Genomic DNA, 24004 nt, shown 5'->3' with positions numbered 1-24004 from the left:
ATCACCAATGACCCCACAGAAATACAAACTACCATCAGAGAATACTATAAACACTGCTATGCAAATAAACTAGAAAGGAATGGCAATCATTAAAAAGTCAGGAAACAACAGGTGCTGGAGAGGATGTGGAGAAATAGGAACACTTTTACACTGTTGGTGGGAGTGTAAACTAGTTCCACCATTGTGGAAGACAGTGTGGAGATTCCTCAGGGATCTAGAACTAGAAATTCCATTTGACCCAGCCATCCCATTACTGGGTATATACCCAAAAGACTATAAATCATGCTGCTATAAAGACACATGCACACGTATGTTTATTGTGGCACTATTCACAATAGCAAAGACTTGGAACCAACCCAAATGTCCAACAATGATAGACTGGATTAAGAAAATGTGGCACATATACACCATGGAATACTATGCAGCCATAAAAAATGATGAGTTCATGTCCTTTGTAGGGACATGGATGAAATTGGAAATCATCATTCTCAGGAAACTATCGCAAGGACAAAAAACCAAATACTGCATATTCTCACTCATGGGTGGGAATTGAACAATGAGAACACATGGACACAGGAAGGGGAACATCACACTCTGGGGACTGTTGTGGGGTGGGGGGAGTGGGGAGGGATAGCATTAGGAGATATACCTAATGCTAAATGATGAGTTAATGGGTGCAGCACACCAGCATGGCACATGAATACATATGTAACTAACCTGCACATGGTGCACACGTACCCTAAAACTTAAAGTATAATAATAATAAAAAAATAAAAATAAAACAAAGAAAATGTAGAAGAAATGGATAAATTCCTGGACACATACACCCTCCCAAGACTAAATCAAGAAGAAGTCAAATCCCTGAATAGACCAATAACAAGTTCTGAAATTGAGGCAGTAATTAATAGCCTACCAACAAAAAAAAGCCCAGGACCAGATAAATTTGCAACCAAATTCTACCAGAGGTATGAAGAGGAGCTGGTACCATTCCTACTGAAACTATTCCAAACAATTGAAAAACACGGATTCCTCCCTAACTCACTTTATGAGGCCAGCATCATCCTGATACCAAAACCTGGCAGAGATACAACAAAAAAGGGAAATTTCAGGCCAATCTATGTGAAAATCCTCAATAAAATACTGGCAAACCGAATTCATCAGAACATCAAAAAGCTTATCCACCATGATCAAGTCAGCTTCATTCCTGGGATTCAAAGCTGGTTTAACATACACAAATCGATAAACGTAATCCATCACATAAACAGAACCAATGACAAAAAAACACATGATTATCTCAACAGATTCAGAAAAGGCCTTTGATAAAATTCAACACACCTTCTTGCTAAAAACACTCAATAAGCTAGGTATTGATGGAACATATCTCAAAATAATAAGAGCTATTTATGACAAACTCATAGCCAGTATCATAGTGAATGGGCAGACGCTGGAAGCATTCCCTTTTAAAACCGGCACAAGACAAGAATGCCCTCTCACCACTCCTATTCAACATAGTATTGGAAGTTCTGGCCAGGGCAATCAGGCAAGAGAAAGAAATAAAGGGTATTCAAATACCAAGAGAGGAAGTCAAATTGTCTCTGTTTGCTGATGACATGACTGTATATTTAGAAAACCCCATTGTCTCAGCCCCAAAACTCATTAAGCTGATAAGTAAATTTAGCAAAGTCTCAGGATTCAAAATCAATGTGCAAAAATCATAAGCATTCTTTTTTTTTTCGCTTATTTGCAGATTTTAATATCCTAACTACCAAAAAAAATGAAATGACAGGATTTTTAAAGAACCCAAATTAAGCATCTGTGCAATAAACTTAAAAATGTCACAAGTCCTCCACCAATGTATGTTGCATTTAAGCTGTAACCAAGCAGCCCAGTTAGAAACATTTTTATTGTCATAGGGAAAATGTGAATTGTGTTTTTACTTATTTATTTATTTATGATTATTATACTTTAGGTTTTAGGGTACATGTGCACAATGTGCAGGTCAGTTACATCTGTATACATTTGCCATGCTGCTGTGCTACACCCACTAACTCGTCATCTAGCATTAGGTATATCTCCCAATGCTATTCCTCCCCCCTCCCCCCACCCCACAACAGTCCCCAGAGTGTGATGTTCCCCTTCCTGTGTCCATGTGTTCTCATTGTTCAATTCCCACCTATGAGTGAGAATATGGGGTGTTTGGGTTTTTTGTTCTTGTGATAGTTTACTGAGAATGATGATTTCCAATTTCATCCATGTCCCTACAAAGGACATGAACTCATCATTTTTTATGGCTGCATAGTATTCCATGGTGTATATGTGCCACATTTTCTTAATCCAGTCTACCATTGTTGGACATTTGGGTTGGTTCCAAGTCTTTGCTATTGTGAATAGTGCCACAATAAACATACGTGTGCATGTGTCTTCATAGCAGCATGATTTATAGTCCTTTGGGTATATACCCAGTAATGGGATGGCTGGGTCAAATGGAATTTCTAGTTCTAGATCCCTGAGGAATCGCCACACTGACTTCCACAAGGGTTGAACTAGTTTACAGTCACACCAACAGTGTAAAAGTGTTCCTATTTCTCCACATCCTCTCCAGCACCTGTTGTATCCTGACTTCTTAATGATCGCCATTCTAACTGGTGTGAGATGGTATCTCATTGTGGTTTTGATTTGCATTTCTCTGATGGCCAGTGATGGTGAGCATTTTTTCCTGTGTTTTTTGGCTGCATAAATGTCTTCTTTTGAGAAGTGTCTGCTCATGTCCTTCGCCCACTTTTTGATGGGGTTGTTTGTTTTTTTCTTGTAAATTTGTTGGAGTTCATTGTAGATTCTGGATATTAGCCCTTTGTCAGATGAGTAGGTTGCGAAAATTTTCTCCCATTTTGTAGGTTGCCTGTTCACTCTGATGGTAGTTTCTTTTGCTGTGCAGAAGCTCTTGAGTTTAATTAGATCCCATTTGTCAATTTTGGCTTTTGTTGCCATTGCTTTTGGTGTTTTAGACATGAAGTCCTTGCCCATGCCTATGTCCTGAATGGTAATGCCTAGGTTTTCTTCTAGGGTTTTTATGGTTTTAGGTCTAACGTTTAAGTCTTTAATCCATCTTGAATTGATTTTTGCATAAGGTGTAAGGAAGGGATCCAGTTTCAGCTTTCTACATATGGCTAGCCAGTTTTCCCAGCACCATTTATTAAATAGGGAATCCTTTCCCCATTGCTTGTTTTTCTCAGGTTGGTCAAAGATCAGATAGTTGTAGATATGTGGCGTTATTTCTGAGGCCTCTGTTCTGTTCCATTGATCTATATCTCTGTTTTGGTACCAGTACCATGCTGTTTTGGTTACTGTAGCCTTGTAGTATAATTTGAAGTCAGGTAGTGTGATGCCTCCAGCTTTGTTCTTTTGGCTTAGGATTGACTTGGCGATGCGGGCTCTTTTTTTGTTCCATATGAACTTTAAAGTAGTTTTTTCCAATTCTGTGAAGAAAGTCATTGGTAGCTTGATGGGGATGGCATTGAATCTGTAAATTACCTTGGGCAGTATGGCCATTTTCACGATATTGATTCTTCCTACCCATGAGCATGGAATGTTCTTCCATTTGTTTGTATCCTCTTTTATTTCCTTGAGCAGTGGTTTGTAGTTCTCCTTGAAGAGGTCCTTCACATCCCTTGTAAGTTGGATTCCTAGGTATTTTATTCTCTTTGAAGCAATTGTGAATGGGAGTTCACTCATGATTTGGCTCTCTGTTTGTCTGTTATTGGTGTATAAGAATACTTGTGATTTTTGTACATTGATTTTGTATCCTGAGACTTTGCTGAAGTTGCTTATCAGCTTAAGGAGATTTTGGGCTGAGACAATGGGGTTTTCTAGATATACAATCATGTCGTCTGCAAACAGGGACAATTTGACTTCCTCTTTTCCTAATTCAATACCCTTTATTTCCTTCTCCTGTCTAATTGCCCTGGCCAGAACTTCCAACACTATGTTGAATAGGAGTGGTGAGAGAGGGCATCCCTGTCTTGTGCCAGTTTTCAAAGGGAATGCTTCCAGTTTTTGCCCATTCAGTATAATATTGGCTGTGGGTTTGTCATAGATAGCTCTTATTATTTTGAGATACGTCCCATCAATACCTAATTTATTGAGAGTTTTTAGCATGATGGTTGCTGAATTTTGTCAAAGGCCTTTTCTGCATCTATTGAGATAATCATGTGGTTTTTGTCTTTGTTTCTGTTTATATGCTGGATTACATTTATTGATTTGCGTATATTGAACCAGCCTTGCATCCCAGGGATGAAGCCCACTTGATCATGGTGGATAAGCTTTTTGATGTGCTGCTGGATTCAGTTTGCCAGTATTTTATTGAGGTTTTGTGCATCAATGTTCATCAAGGATATTGGTCTAAAATTCTCTTTTTTTGTTGTGTCTCTGCCAGGCTTTGGTATCAGGATGATGCTGGCCTCATAAAATGAGTTAGGTAGAATTCCCTCTTTTTCTATTGATTGGAATAGTTTCAGAAGGAATGGTACCAGTTCCTCCTTGTACCTCTTGTAGAATTAGGCTGTGAATCCATCCGGTCCTGGACTTTTTTTGGTTGGTAAACTATTGATTATTGCCACAATTTCAGCTCCTGTTATTGGTCTATTCAGAGATTCAACTTCTTCCTGGTTTAGTCTTGGGAAAGTGTATGTGTCGAGGAATTTATCCATTTCTTCTAGATTTTCTAGTTTATTTGCATAGAGGTGTTTGTAGTATTCTCTGATGGTAGTTTGTATTTCTGTGGGATCAGTGGTGATATCCTCTTTATCATTTTTTATTGCATCTATTTGATTCTTCTCTCTTTTTTTCTTTATTCATCTTGCTAGTGGTCTGTAAATTTTGTTGATCCTTTCATAAAACCAGCTCCTGGATTCATTTATTTTTTGAAGGGTTTTTTGTATCTCTATTTCCTTCAGTTCTGCTCTGATTTTAGTTATTTCTTGCCTTCTGCTAGCTTTTGAATGTGTTTGCTCTCGCTTTTCTAGTTCTTTTAATTGTTATGTTAGGGTGTCAATTTTGGATCTTTCCTGCTTTCTCTTGTGGGCATTTAGTGCTATAAATTTCCCTCTACACACTGCTTTGAATCCATCCCAGAGATTCTGGTATGTTGTGTCTTTGTTCTCGTTGGTTTCAAAGAACATCTTTATTTCTGCCTTCATTTTGTTATGTACCCAGTAGTCATGCAGGAGCAGGTTGTTCAGTTGCCATGTAGTTGAGCGGTTTTGAGTGAGATTCTTAATCCTGAGTTCTAGTTTGATTGCACTGTGATCTGAGAGATAGTTTGTTATAATTTCTGTTCTTTTACATTTTCTGAGGAGAGGTTTACTTCCAAGTATGTGGTCAATTTTGGAATAGGTGTGGCGTGGTGCTGAAAAAAATGTATATTCTGTTGATTTGGGGTGAAGAGTTCTGTAGATGTCTATTAGGTCCACTTGGTGCAGAGCTGAGTTCAATTCCTGGGTATCCTTGTTGACTCTGTCTTGTTGATCTGTCTAATGTTGACAGTGGGGTGTGAAAGTCTCCCATTATTAATGTGTGGGAGTCGAAGTCTCTTTGTAGGTCACTCAGGACTTGCTTCATGAATCTGGGTGCTCCTGTATTGGGTGCATATATATGTAGGATAGTTAGCTCTTCTTGTTGAATTGATCCCTTTACCATTATGTAATGTCCTTGTCTCTTTTGATCTTTGTTGGTTTAAAGTCTGTTTTATCAGAGACTAGGATTGCAACCCCTGCCTTTTTTTGTTTTCCATTTGCTTGGTAGATCTTCCTCCATCCTTTTATTTTGAGCCTATGTGTGTCTCTGCATGTGAGATGGGTTTCCTGAATACAGCACACTGATGGGTCTTGAGTCTTTATCCAATTTGCCAGTCTGCGTCTTTTAATTGGAGCATTTAGTCCATTTACATTTAAAGTTAATATTGTTATGTGTGAATTTGATCGTGTCATTATGATGTTAGCTGGCTATTTTGTTCGTTAGTTGATGCAGTCTCTTCCTAGTCTCGATGGTCTTTACATTTTGGCATGATTTTGCAGCGGCTGGTACTGGTTGTGCCTTTCCATGTTTAGCGCTTCCTTCAGGAGCTCTTTTAGGGCAGGCCTGGTAGTGACAAAATCTCTCAGCATTTGCTTGTCTGTAAAGTATTTTATTTCTCCTTCACTTATGAAGCTTAGTTTGGCTGGATATGAAATTCTGGGTTGAAAATTCTTTTCTTTAAGAATGTTGAATATTGGCCCCCACTCTCTTCTGGCTTGTAGGGTTTCTGCCGAGAGATCCGCTGTTAGTCTGGTGGGCTTCCCTTTGAGGGTAACCTGACCTTTCTCTCTGGCTGCCTTTAACATTTTTTCCTTCATTTCAACTTTGGTGAATCTGACAATTATGTGTCTTGGAGGTGCTCTTCTCGAGGAGTATCTTTGTGGCGTTCTCTGTATTTCCTGAATCTGAATGTTGGCCTGCCTTGCTAGATTGGGGAAGTTCTCCTGGATAATATCCTGCAGAGTGTTTTCCAACTTGGTTCCATTCTCCCCGTCACTTTCAGGTACACCAATCAGACGTAGATTTGGTCTTTTCACATAGTCCCACATTTCTTGGAGGCTTTGCTCGTTTCTTTTTATTCTTTTTTCTCTAAACTTCCCTTCTTGCTTCATTTCATTCATTTCATCTTCCAGGGCTGATACCCTTTCTTCCATTTGATCGCATCGGCTCCTGAGGCTTCTGCATTCTTCACATAGTTCTCGAGCCTTGGTTTTCAGCTCCATCAGCTCCTTTAAGCACTTCTCTGTATTGGTTATTCTAGTTATACATTCTTCTAAATTTTCTTCAAAGTTTTCAACTTCTTTGCCTTTGGTTTGAATATCCTCCCATAGCGCAGAGTAATTTGATCGTCTGAAGCCTTCTTCTCTCAGCTCATCAAAGTCATTCTCCATCCAGCTTTGTTCCGTTGCAGGTGAGGAACTGCGTTCCTTTGGAGAAGGAGAGGTGCTCTGCTTTTTAGAGTTTCCAGTTTTTCTGCTCTGTTTTTTCCCCATCTTTGTGGTTTTATCTACTTTTGGTCTTCGATGATGGTGATGTACAGATGGGTTTTTGGTGTGGATGTCCTTTCTGTTAGTTTTCCTTCTAACAGACAGGACCCTCAGCTGCAGGTCTGTTCGAGTATGCTGCCGGCCGTGTGAGGTGTCAGTCTGCCCCTGCTGGGGGGTGCCTCCCAGTTAGGCTGCTCGGGGGTCAGGGGTCAGGGACGCACTTGAGGAGGCAGTCTGCCCGTTCTCAGATCTCCAGCTGCGTGCTGAGAGAACCACTGCTCTCTTCAAAGCTGTCAGACAGGGACATTTAAGTCTGCAGAGGTTACTGCTGTCTTTTTGTCTGTGCCCTGCCCCCAGAGGTGGAGCCTACAGAGGCAGGCAGGCCTCCTTGAGCTGTGGTGGGCTCCACCCAGTTCGAGCTTCCTGGCTGCTTTGTTTACCTAAGCACGCCTGGGCAATGGCGGGCGCCCCTCCCCCAGCCTCGCTGCCGCCTTGCAGTTTGATCTCAGACTGCTGTGCTAGCAATCAGCGAGACTCTGTGGGCGTAGGACCCTTTGAGCCAGGTGCAGGATATTAATCTCCTGGTGTGTCATTTTTTAAGCCCGTCGGAAAAGCGCAGTATTTGGGTGGGAGTGACCCGATTTTCCAGGTGCCGTCTGTCACCCCTTTCTTTGACTAGGAAAGGGAACTGCCTGACCCCTTGCACTTCCCGAGTGAGGCAATGCCTCGCCTTTCTTTGGCTCGCGCACGGTGTGCGCACCCACTGACCTGCGCCCACTGTCTGGCACTCCCTAGTGAGATGAACCTGGTACCTCAGATGGAAATGCAGAAATCACCCGTCTTCTGCGTCGCTCACGCTGGGAGCTGTAGACCGGAGCTCTTCCTATTCGGCCATCTTGGCTCCTCCCCCCATAAGCATTCTTATACACCAATAATGGAGAGCCAAATCATGAGTGAACCCCCATTCACAATTGCTACAAAGAAAATAAAATACCTAGGAATACAACTTACAAGGGATGTGAAGGACCTTTTCAAGGAGAACTACCAATCACTGCTCAAGGAAATAAGAATGGACATAAATAAATGGAAAAACATTCCATGCTCATGGATAGGAAGAACCAATATTGTGAAAATGACCATATTGCCCAAAGTAATTTATAGATTCAATGCTATTCACAACAAGCTACTGTTGCTTTTCTTCACAGAACTACAGAAAACTATTTTAAATTTCATATGGAACTGAAAAAGAGCCCATATAGCCAAGACAATCCTAAGCAAAAAGAACAAAGCTAAAGGCATCATGCTACCTGACTTCAAACTATACTACAAGCCTACAGTAACCAAAACAGCATGGTACTTGTACCGAAACAGATATATAGACCAATGGAACAGAACAGAGGCCTCAGAAATAACACCACACATCTACAACCAAATGATCTTTGACAAACCTGATGAAAACAAGCAATAGGAAAAGGATTCCCTGTTTAATAAGTTGTGCTGTGAAAACTGGCTAGTCATGTGGAGAAAACTGAAACTGGACCCCTTCCTTACACTTTATAGAAAAATTAACTCAAGATGGATTAAAGAATTAAATGTAAATCCAAAAACCATAAAACCCTTGAAGAAAACATAGGCAATACCACTCAGGACATAGGCATGGGCAAAGACCTCATGACTAAAACACAAAAAGCAATTGCAACAAAAGCCAAAATTGACAAATGGGATCTAATTAAACTAAAGAGCTTCTGTACAGCTAAAGAAACTATCATCAGAGTGAACAGGCAACCTACAGAATGGGAGAAAATTTTTGCAATCTATGCATCTGACAAAAGTCTAATATACAGAATCTACAAGGAACTTAAACAAATTTACAATAAAAAAAATAAACAACTCCATCAAAATTTGGGCAAGGGTAGCCGGGTGCACTGGCAGGCACCTGTAATCTCAGCTACCTGGGAGGCTGAGGCAGGAGAATCACTCGAACCCAAGAGACGGAGGTTGCAGTGAGCCGAGATTGCGCCACTGCACTCTAGCCTGGTTGACAGAGCAAGACCCCATCTCAAAAAAAAAAGAAAAAATTTGACAAAGGACATGAACAAATACTTCTCAAAAGAAGACATTTATGCAGCCAACAAACATGAAAAAAAAGCTCATCATCACTGATCATTAGAGAAATGCAAATCAAAATCCCAGTGAGATACCATCTCATGCCAGCTAGAATGGTGATCATTCAAAAGTCAGCAAACAACAGATTCTGGAGAGGATGTAGAGAAACAGGAATGCTTTTACACTGTTGGTTGGAGTGTAAATTAGTTCAGCTATTGTGGAAGACAGGGTGGTGATTCCTCAACAATCTAGAACCAGAAATACCATTTGACCCAGCAATCCCATTACTGGGTATATACCCAGAGGATTATAAATCATTCTACTATGAAGACACGTCCACATGTATGTTTATTACAGTGCCATTCACAATAGCAAAGACTTGGAACCAACCCATACGCCCATCAATGATAGACTCGATCAAGAAAATGTGGCACATATACACTATGGAATACTATGCAGCTATAAAAAAGAATGAGTTCATGTCCTTTGCAGGGACACGGATGAAGCTGGAAACCAGCATTGTCAGCAAACTAACACAGAAACAAAGGCCAAACACCGCATGTTCTCACTCCTAAGTGGGAGTTGAACAGTGAGAACACATGGACACAGGGAGGGGAACATCATACACTGGGGCCTGTTGTGGGGTGGGGGTAAGGGGAAAGAGAGCATTAGGACAAATACCTAATGCATGCGGGGCTTAAAACCTAGATGATGGGTTGATGGGCGCAGGGCACGTGTATACCTAAGTAACAAACCTGCACATGTATCCCAGAACTTAAAGTTTAATAAATTGAAAAAAAAAATGACCTAGATTCAACAAAAACCCCAGCCGTAGGGGTGGATTAAAGTTTGATTGAAATGTATATGAAAATACAAAAGGCCAAGAACAGCCAGGGCAATCATAAAAAAGTAAAACAAATGTGAAGGATTTGCACTTCAGATATAAGATACATTGAATATATTAAGAGAGTGGTAGACTGGTGCAAAGACACACAAACAACAACAATAAAGTAACAGATTAAATAGTCCAGATATACAAACACATTTATGGTCTTTGATTTATGAATAAGATAGCCTTACACTGCAGTGAGAAAACTATATTCTTTTCAATAAATGGTGCTGAATATCCACTTAGAAAAAAACCAAATTGTCACCCTTATCCTACATCACGGATTGTAGATCTAAATGTGAAAGTAAAATAACAAAGGTCCTAAAAAGTGAAATAAGAAAATATTTCCATGGGCTTGGTGTATGCAAGGATTTCTCTTCTTTTATTTTAAGTTCAGGGGTACATGTGCCAGTTTGTTACTCAGGCAAACATGTGCCATGGTGGTTTGCTGCACAGATTATCCCTTCCCGAATATTCTACCATAAAAGAGAAGACTGATTAGACTACATGTAAAAATAGGAACTTTTTTCTGTAAAAAGTATAATTCAAGTGAAAAATCTAATACATATAGTGAGATATTTGCAATTTATAACCTACAATGGACTTGTATCTAGAATATATTAAAAAAATAAGTAAAAGACAGTAAGTTTAAAAAATCAAAAGTAAAAGACAGACATCCAAACAGACAAATAGGTAACAGACATTAAGAGGAACTTTACAAAAGAGATTATCCAAATAACTAAGATATGTAAAAAAGGTGCTCAACATCATTCATCATTAGGGAAATGCAAATTATAAACACAGTGGGATAGTAATACATGCTAACATGGAAAAGACAGTATCAAGTATCAGGCAAGGATATAAAGCAAAACTCTCATACACTGTTGGTTGAATTGTAAAATGGTACTACTACTTTGGAAAATTGAATGACAATATCCAATAAAGTATACATAATTCTATAACAAAGCAATCCAATTTCTATGTATGGCCACATAATCATGCACATATGTTCACCAAAAGGCATGTATAAAAATATCATTTGTAATTGGCCAAACTGGAAATGTCCTTCAGTAATAGAATTGACAAATATATTATAGTATACTTACACAATGGAATATTACACAGCAATGTATTCAAGCACAACAAACTAATTAAAATCATTCCCCATACCAAAATAGGTTCCCTACAGATTTCTACTTGATTACAGTTTATTAGTCTTTGTACTATATAGCAGTGAAAATGAGCAAACTACTGCTGCATGCAACAATATGAATCTGAGAATAGCATGTGACATAATGTTGAGTGAAAGAAATTAGACATAGAAGAATACAGATTGTATAGTTTCATTTATGTAAAGTTCAAAAACAGACAAAACTAGTAAATCTGTGGTCCTAGAATTCAGGATAGTAATTGCCTCCAAAAAGTAAGGAGGAAAAGTCTATGTAGTGGTATCAGGAGTCTTCTGGGTTATGGGTAATCTTTTATTTCACAATCCAGGTTATAGTTAAATGGGTATGTGTAGATGTTCATTTTGTGATAATTCTGAAGTTGGACACATATGATTATATAATATAATTATATATGTCAAACTTTAGTAAAATAATTATCATAGAAAATATGGCTTAAAATATTAGGATCTTAAATTCATAGTAACTTCTTACTAACCTGTAATAACTTGCACTGTATCCATCAATGATTTCAAATCAGTCTCCCCTTTAGCTGTAAGATAAAGTGAATTCAGGAAAAAATTATTTCTAAATAATAATCCAGAAACCAGCTAAAGTTTGTTATTATACATCATTACTTAGCTTCACTTTAATTGAATAACTCTTTTTTGTCATTTTTTTAACTTTTTAAATTCTGAGAAACAAAATAGTACGGTGCAGCACAATAGACAACCCCATATGTTCTCAAAGAAAAAAGTGAATAATAGATTTACATGTAGCAAGACAAGAACTTCCATTCCAAGAAGGCTAAAACATAATTGCTAATTGTATTATACTGTTTAAGCACAGTATTTAAAACTATTTCCCCACAATTTCATATATGCTCTTTTCCTATCCAATTTAAACACATAAATCAAAGTTGAAATTAACTCTTTCTACATGCCTATTTCAGATGTATAATTATATTTGAGGACTATGCTTATTACTAATATCGGCATTTAAGCTTCCATTTCCTCTTTATTTTTATATAGTAAAAGCAAAATTTAAGTATGTATGCATGCAGATGTATATGCACAATCATATATTAAAATAATAAGAGAAATATTGCTGTCCAGAAAAAGATGGCAACTACCAAATTGAAATGCCAGCTGCCAGACCATGTTACCATACAGTCATTTCAGCCAAGGTCCCAAGTTTGAATTCACAATACAAAGGACAATTTGAGGATGTTAATGTATGAATGTATAGGTTGTATGAGAGATAAACATATAAAAATTGATGACTATAATAAACTGCTATGGTTGAAGCCAAGGTCGAGGAACTAGAGCCCACCCTACGTGTCACTACCTGTTTATCTTCTTCCTGCATAGCAACACTTGAAACAATTCAATAAAAGATAGTCTTCAAGAGTTAATTCCATATTAGTAAGCTGGCCCTTGACCACTGGACCATAAAGTCTGGCTCGGTAAAGAATATGTTCTTACTGGGCTATTATGCTTTCTTATAAACGTGGTGAAAAATACCATCCATGCAAGTTAATTCTCTGAAGACCCTCAATTCTGATAATGCCACAGGTCTCTGGTGACAAAGACCATATGTTCATCTCTGGTCTATTCCTAACAGACTTTGATACAGCATGTCACTCAGAATTGCTGCAAATGATTACATTATACCAGGTGTAAATATTAGTGTCCTGACCAAAAGCAGTTCTTCATTTTCTTTAGGAATTATCTTGTCAATATCTATTCATTCACTTATTAATTATGTCATTCTCTCATTTACTCAGTAATTTGTCCATCTCTAATTTAACATTTGTGGAGTGCCTACTTATATGCCAAGTACTCTTCTAGGTATTGGAAGATAAATAATATACCCATCCCTACTTTAAGGCTCACATTAAACTGACAAGATAGGCAAATAAATATAAATACACAATTACAGTACAATGTGGCAAATATAATGAAAAATGTATGCACAGTTATTGTGGAAATACAGAAAAGAGGTATCTAATATAGTCTGGGTAGTTAAGAGACAACTTTCTGAAAAAAAAAAAAAAAAACGTGGCTTTCAATTCTGATAAGCAATGAGAAAGAGTTAGTCATATGAAGGGAAAGGAGAGGCCCTCTGAGTAATGGAGACATCATAAACAAAGCAAGGAAATGATAAAAAGCATGACGTAAAATACAAGTGATATAAAGTTATTTTATTCTATGATATAAAATGGAATAAAAGTGCAATATTATTGGAGGGTAAAATACTAGATTAGGTAAACAGGATCCAAATCATGAAGGAACTTGTTTTCCATATCAATGGACTTAAGACATTTTTTAGCACATGATTGTAAGCCACTAAACACTTTTAAATTGAGTCATGATGTGGTCAGATTTGCATCTCATATAGATCACTATGATGGCTATTTTGTAGAAGCCACTGTAATAGCTGAAACCAGGAAGGAAAGAACCTGAAATATGACAATGATAGAAGGAACAAAGAGATGTTAACAGATTTATATATGGAATTTTTTCAATGCTTTATTATGTAAATTTGCAAACATACAGCAAAGTTGAAAAAACTGTACAATGAACAGGCCTATCATCTAGATTCTACTATTAACATTTTAGTATACTTGCTTTGTCATATATCCAATCATCTATGTATGGTAGTTTGAGGTAAAACTGGCATGATAAAGTGATAGTCCAGATAGGAGGTGATAGGAAACAAGTGGTTATAAAAAATGAATCCCATGTATCTAGCTTATGTGACTAAATAGACAGTGATAGAACAAATGGGGCAGAGAATATAGGACTAGAAGGTAGCTTGGACAGGGAACAAATGAATTCAGTTTCAAATAGGTTAAAGGATGTCTCCTACGGAATATCTGAGTAGAAATGTCTAGCAGGCATTTAGATATACCAGTCTGCAGTGCAGGGGAGAGGTCTGTGTAAAAATACAGATTTGAAAGTCATCAGCATGTAGGTGATATGTAAAACCGTAGATATGAGTGAGATTTTCCAAAGAGAGGATGTAAAATGAAAATCAGAATGAGAAAATCCAGATTGTGGTAACGACACAGAAACTAGGGGAACAAAATTTCAAGGTCAGATTTATCATCAATATCAAAGACAGCAGAGAGCTCCAATAAGAAACAGAATGAATAATGTCTAATGCAATCGACAAATGGCAACTTATGGTGTCCTTAGAGAAGTTTCAGCAATGTTAGGGAGCTGAGTCAGAACACAAAAATGAATGGGAAATATGGAAAGAATACACATTAACCTTCTTTCAGTCCTTTCTTTTTCCACTCTTTTCTTTGGCTTTCTGAACATTCCCAGATGTGAAAAACAATCTTAGAATCAATCTAGTCAAATGCTTTGTATTCTATGTGGATTTAGAAAATGAAGACAGGCTTTGTTCTTGCTCTGAAACTGAATCTTTCTGAGATGTTGCAAGGTTTTTTATGATCACAAAATTAAACTGGTTTTAGAAATACTCATATATAAACCCTCGACCCACTTCTGAAGAATTTTTTTATATCTAAAATGAGTCACCATCAACTGGAAGGTTTCTTGTCAGTTCTCCAAGTTCTTCTTTGGTAAGTTCAATCCCCATGTTTCCTAGTACGTTGTCCAAGTCTCTGATATCTACTGTCTCTCCTTAGTAAAGAGAAAGAAATATGAAAATTCCCACTAATGCTGAAATGTTCCACCTTATATTTGCTTATGCATTAAAGATTTTGTTTTGCAGGTAGACTTAAGATCACTGGAACCTGTTTAAGTTTACACAGAGATTCAATATGGTTAGAATTAAGCTCAGTTCCCTTAAATCTTTTTAGAAGAATAAACATACTCACCATAAATTTTCAAAGGGAACAAAATTAGCTTCCAGTGTATTATTCTTATAATGAAAATAAGAATTTCTAGTGAAATGAGAAAATTACTATGGTTGGAATAAGAATACATGGGTTTGAATACTGTTTTCTACTATTTATTATCTACAGGAACTTATTCAAATAACCTAACTTCTTTGGTTTCCAGTTTTCTGTTGTATGAAATGAAGATGTTCCTACCTGTTTCACAGAGTTTCTGTGGGGATAAAGTTACATGTGAAAAAACCTAGAACTCTGTCAGCATAGAAAGTGCTTGATACACTTTAATAACTACTTCTGAGCCAAAGGTAGGCTCATTTACCTTTTTAACCCAAACTAGATTCATTGTCCACGCTAACCACAATCACTGAATGGCAATTCTCTTGCATTTTACAATTAACCTTTAAAAATAAACTCAGTCTCTTCTCTAGGAAAGTGTATCAAAATGTGTATAAATATGATCAATATAAATAAAACAAAAATAGACATTCTGCCAAGATAAGAAATAGTGTAAATTATGTTGGATCCATATGTTGGAGAGTAGCAGGATTCCTTATCAAGTGATTAGGAACTACGACAACAAAGAGGTAAATTGAGAGTGATTTGTTAACTCATCATCCATCTTACCATTGAAAGCTTTCAAACCAGATAAGATTTCATTCTGATACACCTTCTCAGACTTAGTTTATGTCTCTACTGTGAAATATACCTGATACACCTTCTCAGACTTAGTTTATGTCTCTACTGTGAAATATATCTGATCATCTATTTATGGTCATTACTGAGAAAAAACTTACTGTAAAAGACTAATATTTAGCTCAGAAGACAAATATTTAGCAAAGCAATATAACCGAATATATGTCCATCATTGTGATGATTCATGTCTTTCTTTTTTTTTAATTTTATTATTATTATACTTTAAGTTTTAGGGTACATGTGCACAACGTGCAGGTTTGTTACATATGTCTGTGTGTGCCATGTTGGTGTGCTGCACCCATTAACTCGTCATTTAGCATTATGTATATCTCCTAATGCTATCCCTCCCCCATCCCCCTGCCCCACAACAGTCCCCAGTGTGTGATGTTCCCCTTCCTGTGTCCATGTGTTCTCATTGTTCAGTTCCCATCTATGAGTGAGAACATGCAGTGTTTGGTTTTTTGTCCTTGCGACAGTTTGCTGAGAATGATGGTTTCCAGTTTCATCCATGCCCCTGCAAAGGACATGAACTCATCATTTTTTATGGCTGCATAGTATTCCATGGTGTATATGTAAACTAGTTCAACCATTGTGGAAGTCAGTGTGGCAATTCCTCAGGGATCTAGAACTAGAAATACCATTTGACCCAGCCATCCCATTACTGGGTATATACCCAAAGGATTATAAATCACGCTGCTATAAAGACATATGCACATGTTTGTTTATTGCAGCACTATTCACAATAGCAAAGACTTGGAACCAACCCAAATGTCCAACAACGACAGACTGATTCATGTCTTTCTTTGGGATGGAGGGTAATGCTCAAACAGTGTGCATCGCAAAAGACATTCTTCAATTTCCTACAATGGTAATAGTTCTTCACTAATAATGAGTAATGTCATTCATAGTAGTAACAATAGATTTCAGACCATGCTCTCCTATGCTACAGCTAAGTCAATACAAATGTTTCATAGCCTTTCCCCAAAGTTTGAAATTGACCAGTAATTCACACCTTTGACACTTAACTTATTTCCATAATGCTAGAGTTTTGCCTTTTTTTGACTTTTTTTTTTCTCACGCACCAGTTCCAGGAATCCAATCTAATGGGTGTGGATCTGTGAGCAGGTGCATACATACACACTCTTAAACTGATAATTCCCAAACCCTAATTGTTTGCAACCACTATGAGCCCACAAATAATGGAGATGGAAGTTTTGGGAAGGTAGAGGAGTGATAGAATGATCAATCTTTCCCTTTTCCCATCTCTTCTCAATTCAAGTCTGCTTGATTTGTTCTGGCATGTTATAATTACTTAATAACCTTGATTCCTGGCTTCTCCTGAATAAAAAAAAATTTAAGGATCTAGAAGTAGTTTGAAACTTCAGAATAAAGGCTGAAGCTCCCTCTTCTTATTTCTCAAAGGTCCGCACTAGGGAAAATAGGAGACAAGTGTAGAGTTGGTCAGTAACAGTCCACCACATTCCAGTAAGAAGACCCAACAGAAGGATAAACCACCACATCAGGCTTTTCTCCTGGAGTCAGTCACCAACACAAGCAACAGCACCAGAGAGACTGCATAACACCTGATCTGTGAAGTCTGTTGTAAGCTATCTATGATAGTGGCAAGACATCTTAAAAGAAAACAATTGCAGAAACCAGGCAGGCAGGGTACACTCAGTATATGCAGAAATAGAAACAGAGGATAAAGGTATCACATCTTTCAGGACAGATAATATTTACAAAGACAGAAGAGGGAAGAGGGCATCCCAGGTGGCACATATAGACTTTAAATCCTATACTTAATATGAAGATGAAGCTATTTGATGACAGTGATGGTGGGAGGAGAAAATCAATCCAATGTGGTGACAGGCTGTCATGTTATCAGCATATCAGGCCTTGGCAGGGTCCCAGGGGACAATTCTTTTATCCAGAGATTGCACACATGTGGACTCCACAAATAGCATCTCCCCTTATTAGCCTTCAAACTGGAAGCAGATGGGCAACAGGTATACCAGCCCTGCTGGAATTCATAATAAAAACTGGCAATCACAGAACCACAAAAGGCCAGAGCAACACCTACAGGCTGGCTGGGGCTCAGCTGGAAGAACTGGAATGGAACACTTGGGGGACTATCGAGCTTAAACACCAGGAAGGCTTGAGAGGAGGAGTACACAGGGACATCTGGAAGCAGGAAGTAAATATTTGACTTTAGAACTATTTCCCTATAGACTGGGATACCAAAAAAAGGGAACCAAGGTACAAATTCAGACCATAAGAAGCCTGGAAGAAGAAACAAGACAGGGACCAGTCAGTAGCAGCTGGGCATAAGCAAGAGGTACATCACATGGTAAGAAGTAAGAAACAGCTGCTGGTCCTGTGGTTGGGTGGGCAGCCAGGATGACAGGATAGAGAAGCACTCTCAGTTATGAATATCAGAAGGATGGTGAAGACAAGATATCATTACAATCTGGAATCTTAAACCATTATTTCCACCAACCAAAACAATGTGGTTATGGCACAATGTCTCCTTAACCTGTGAGTTCTGCACCAGCTTCATGGAATCCAAGAAACAGGTAAAATGCACCTAAGATGGTTTCATAAATTTTCATACTCTATTTTTCCATTTCTATAACATTCTTAGAGATGAAACTATAGTGGAGAACAGATCACTGGTTGACAGCCTAAATAGAAAAGTTTTAAATTAAAAAAAATAAGGCAAAATACAACTCACAGAGAAGAGAAATAAAATCCATAAAATAGTTTAAGTTTCATAAAGGAGCACTTTTCTGATTTGCCTTAAAAATTAGGAATATCTTATGAGGACGATGAAGAAAAAAAAAGAAAAAAATAGGAATATCTTCACTGGCTGGCCGTGGTGGCTCACATCTGTAATCCCAGCACTTTGGGAGGCCAAAGCAGGATGATAGCTTGGGCCCAGCAGTTCAAGATCTGCATGGGCAACATAGTAAGACCTTGTGTCTAAACAAAAAAAACAAAAAACAAAAAACAAAACAAAACAAAACAAAAAAAAAGAGAAAACAAAAAAGAAAAAAAAGAAAGAAAGAAAAGAAATATCTTCACTAAAATATGGAAGCTAGGCCAAAATCTTGTCACTCTTGAAGCAGTTGTTAGTGACACCCTGCTTGCTGAATATATGTACAGGTATAACATTTTAAATTATATCAATGTACTTTTCGTTCTCACATTTCCTTTCTTCCATGCAACCTTTCCCAAATCAGCCATAGAATTTACACCACTTCAAAAGAAAAAACTTGTTTTTAATGTTTAAAGGCTACTTTTACAAAGCAAAACTCCAAGGTCTGACACTTAGTGTTACTGTAAACTAGAGGACTGAGAGGCCAAAAATTACATAAGGGAAACTCCTTTCCTCCTTCTTTCTACCCCCTACTTGATAAGAAGAGAAAAGAAAAAGTCCACTTTACGGTTTAAGAAAGTGCAACTGGGAAGAGCAATGGTTACAGTAATATAGTTTTATCTAGTTATCATCTATCTATCTACCTACCTACTTATCACCTTTCATCTATTTCTCTTTTATCTATTTATCTCCATTTACTGAGAGGTTTAAGTGTTCTTGCAGCCTACTGCCCACCTTCCATCTCCACCCGAACTCCCCTCTCCAAGAGAAGGTAAGATAGAAGAAAAACTCCAGATATGCCAGTGGGATGAGGGTGGGGTATGAAAAAAGCAACAAGGACTTGTGTCATACTTTCTATTTGGAACTTTGTGAAGTTACCACCTCACTAAGTGTGCAGGCACTAGCATTCCATTGTCATGAAGGATAGATATTGTGGCATGGTATATGTAGGCAGACAAAGGGCTGAAAATATGCCACCCCTTAGTCTCCTTTGGTTTTTGTGTGATACGTGAGAAATTCAGATACTTCCATGTACTTCCAGTGAGGAATGTGAAAGGTATTTCAGAGATGAAAGCCAGTGGGTTTGCCATGGGATATCAAGTCAAAGGGCAAGATGATTCCTAACACAAGCTATTGGGGTCGACGGTCCAGTCTGGGTGCAGACAGAATACTTAACTGGGACTCAAAGGCCCCTATCACCAGTGAGTGCTGAGCCAAGTTAGTGAAGGAAGGATCACAGAATCTTGGCTTTGCTGGGAAAACAGATCGTGAATTTTTCAAGCAGTAGAATTCTGCAGGAGAGGTCAACAGGATCTATGGAATCCCATGAAATATGGGACATTGCTAAAGAGAGTATCAAGAACCCAGACAATAAGACAAGGTCTGGCTGCCCTCTTCTACCACCAGGAAGACATTCAAGCTTTCCCTTATACTGGGGTGCCTTTCTGAGGGGAAGTAAGGGAAATACTTGAAAACTGATAATTTCCCAAAATGAGCTGGGTCAGCCAAAAGAGACTAATTTTTTGCTTAAACCAGAAGAAACTGGATTACCGGTCAATTTGAATCCTACCTTCTCACCTTTCAACATCCCACCCACAGCCAGAATAGGATGGGGGACTGAGAGAGAAATGAGGTTAGAAAAAATAAAGAACACACCACATTTATTGTGTATCTCAGTTTGTTGTATGTCAAATTTGAATTTGCTACACACACATACCCATTCCTTTAATATTTTTTTTCTTTATGACTACTTCCCTATTTTCTTCCTCTGTACCTCTCAGACTTGTTTCCCTCTTTGTTTATACTTAGACTTTAGGCCTATAGGTAATTCTGGTATACCATTCGAAATTGTTTAATACTGATGGAAGAACCTGTAAGTGAATGGTTTGCTGCTATAAATATACTAAAAATTCAATCACAAAAGTTTTATTTTTCATTATAGTTATATTGAGCTAATGTTTTCCTCAACATATTTTATAAAATGTTAGTATGATGATATAGATATTTTATAAAATGTTAGTATGATGATATAGATCTGGAAATTTTCACACACAAGCCTCAAAACAAAGCTCCCTTGAAGGGAAATTCATCAGCTGAACATTTCCTTATCTGTGAGTTTAACAGACATACTCCCAGGAATATTTTGAAAGTCACTGGGATCAATTTTCTTTCCTGTGAAAGATTAGAAAAAGAGCCCAGAAAAACATTTAAGAATTATTTAATAATTGCAAAGATAAGCAAAATACCTAGCATGCTTGTATCACTCTAATTCAGTTATAGATGAAAATAGAGATATGAGCTATTTCCAATTAATTGCTATTAAAATAGTCATATTTTGGTAATCCTCTTATAATTCCAGGTCAGAAATATTATATATCAACAACCTAAAATTATTTACTAACAGGGAGTATCATTATTATTTTCTCTTGTATTATGAAGCTGGTTGTCTATATATAGATACAGTCTGAAGAAAAATTACATACATTTTATCCTGATATTTACCCTCTAAGCCTCTCGTCCTTCATTTATAAAATGAAGAATATAACAGTACCTATCTAACAGATATAACAGTAACAAATGAATTAATGCATGCAAAGCACTTGACACAGTGCCTGGTATACAGAAAGTGTCCACTACATAGTAGTCATTATTATTTTTATTATGCTGATTTAGGTTTCATATTTCTAAAGTATAACAAGCAAAGCATGCTATTGGTAATACCTCTAGAGAATGGAGGACTTCTGTCAAGAAACAGCACTATAATTTGATTTTGAGACACTGAAATTCAAAGTAGTTCATTAGAAAACATTTGTATAAGTTAATAAAGTGGCAGAAGTTACAAAGAAATGGTTACATATTCAAAATACCGTTGCAAAAAAAATTTTGTAAAGCATTAGTATCTCAGTTTTACATCAACTTCTTACCTGTAACAGGTATAGCTGCATGCACTAGTTTAATACATTTCACTTTCCCATCGGCTATAAAACAAAACAAATCACAGAGGCCACAGTGAGATTCAAAAACACAATGTGAAATTTTTTTTTTTTTTTTTTTTTTTTTTTTTTAGACGGAGTCTGGCCCTGTCTCCCAGGCTGGAGAGCAATGGTGTGATCTTGGCTCACTGCAACCTCTGGCTTCTGGGTTCAAGTGATTCTCCTGCCTCAGCCTCCCAAGTAGCTGGGACTATAGGCACGCGCCACCACGCCCAGCTAAGTTTTGTATTTTTAGTAGAGACGGGGTTTCATCATTTTGGCCAGGATGGTTTTGATCTCTTAACCTCGTGATCCGCCTGCCTCGGCCTTCCAAAGTGCTGGGATTACAGGCGTGAGCCACCGTGCCCGGCCTGTGAAATTCTTAACCGTGAGACAGAGCATAAGAAATCAACAATTTCCCACTATTTTCAGTATAACTGTATTTTTACAATCCCTCCCCACACCATAAGAACATGGAAAAAAATGAGCATTTGAAAAATGATACACATGCTTTTTTTTCATTAAAGTACTTTAGTGTTAAACTCTATTTATAGCATTAGAGCAAAAATTTTAAAATATTTTCCTCCATATCAAGCAGGTTCATTTGATCTCCTAACCTCTCTAATTTGTTCTCTTTCACTCAAGGAAGGAAAGAAAATGAAATCTAATGCATGTCTACCAAGCCACATATTGTGATAGATGCTTTCATACAATGCATCTATCTCATACTTCTATGAAGTTACTATGACTCCTTTTTTAAAAAACATACAAAGAAGTTGAGCCTCAGAAAAGTTAAGAACCTTGCCTAAATCACAAAGTTAGTATGAGATTGAAAACTGTATCTGTCAGATTCCTAAATCAACATTTGTTCCATTCCAAGTCAAGTAGGCTGCTGGGGCAGGATTTAAAAGGAGCACAATCACTTGCACCAACATTCTTAAAACTGACCATGGTCACACTTAGTCCTCAGTGAGCACCTTTGATAAGCTGATATTTCTAACCCCTAAATTACTTTCACTTATACTTTTTTGCCTATATATTTCTCTTCTCCCTTAATCTAATGCACCTTTAGAAACAAACACTAAGTTTTACATTTTTATAAATCTCATCTCCAGAGCCTAGCATGGGGTTTTGCTTCTTTGAATTTACTTCAAGCAACATAGAATATTCTAAAATATCATGAAGGTAGTGCTCAGTTCAGCAAAATGAAATGCTTACTTTTGGACTGAGTTCCCTTAACATGTGTCAGTGGTATTTGAAGAACTAAAAAAATAGAATTTTAAAAATGTGAAATCATAAGCCCACAATCCCAAATTATCCTTTAAGGGGGATAAGGGTGTCTATAATACTCATAATTACCTGGCCAATTGTATGACAGTTCTTCAAATTCCTTATCAGAGAAATTCATTTCCATTTTCTCTAGAATGGTGTCAAGGTTATCAATATCAACCTTTCCCTCTTGGAAAAGAGAAAGAACTATGAAAAAGGTATCATGACTCTACAACACCAAAACAATGTCCATATATTATCAATACTATGTCCAAAATCTATCCAAGTGGCAATGAGGTTTAATATCAGAATTAGAAATAAAATGTATTTCATTAGGCTTATGTTAAAGAAAATCCTATTCAGCAAGATTTCTAAAAGGAAGCTGACTCCAAACGTCAGCTCAAGTGTCACCCTCCTCTATCAGGCAGTCCCTAACTATCCCATCTAAAGTAACCCCGCCATCTTCCACTCTTGATCATGTTACTTTCTTTTTCTTTCATAGCACTAATAATTGCTTTATAAAATAATTATCTCATTTTTATTTATTAATTTCTCCCTCACTTTAGTGGGAATATGAGTTTCACGAAGGCAGGAACATTGCCTGATTCACCACTGTATTTCCTACACCTATAATACTAGAGAAGTACCTAGAATATAAGAGCACAGTAAATGTTAATTAACTGAATGAATTATAGCATCGAAGGCAAGGAATCTAATATTAAAACATTAGACAAATAAATGTTGCCCAGACTATCTAAAAAGGTAGTCTCCATTGCTGATAAAATCCTGAAGTCTCTATTTCACATTTTTGTTGCATAGACACAGAGGTTGTTTTTTTCCTTGCCTATCAAGATTGGAACTTCTTTCCAAAATACGAAACAGATTATCATGTGATATTAACTGATAAATATGTAAAATAATAACAAACCAATTAATATATGGTGGCAAGACTGACACTCTAATGACTAGGAAATGGTATAAGAATCAAAGCAAAAGGATCACAGTTACTGCCTTTTCATCTTACTTTTTTTTTTTTTCCCCCAGAGACGGAGTCTTGCTCCGTCACCCAGGCTGGAGTGCAGTAGGCGCGATCTTGGCTCATTGCAAC

General features: G+C 37.4%; 1 protein-coding gene across 1 annotated transcript in view; it reads right to left on the bottom strand.

Moving 5' to 3' along the window:
- Positions 1-24004, bottom strand: part of LOC100445724 (EF-hand calcium-binding domain-containing protein 3) — a 544420-nt gene that overhangs the window by 257789 nt on the left and 262627 nt on the right. Inside the window, exons 46-49 of the mRNA XM_063718854.1 lie at positions 22987-23085; positions 21580-21633; positions 14768-14872; positions 11719-11772 (exon numbers count right to left, since the gene is read on the bottom strand). Coding sequence (XP_063574924.1) covers positions 11719-11772; positions 14768-14872; positions 21580-21633; positions 22987-23085 — 312 coding nt within the window. The remainder of the gene's footprint in view (positions 1-11718; positions 11773-14767; positions 14873-21579; positions 21634-22986; positions 23086-24004) is intronic.

This window comes from Pongo abelii, chromosome 19 (assembly GCF_028885655.2).
Source record: "Pongo abelii isolate AG06213 chromosome 19, NHGRI_mPonAbe1-v2.0_pri, whole genome shotgun sequence".
In the NCBI taxonomy this organism is placed as follows: domain Eukaryota; kingdom Metazoa; phylum Chordata; class Mammalia; order Primates; family Hominidae; genus Pongo; species Pongo abelii.
The sequence above is the reverse complement of the archived record's forward strand: the minus strand, read 5'-3'. Positions and strand labels throughout refer to the sequence as shown.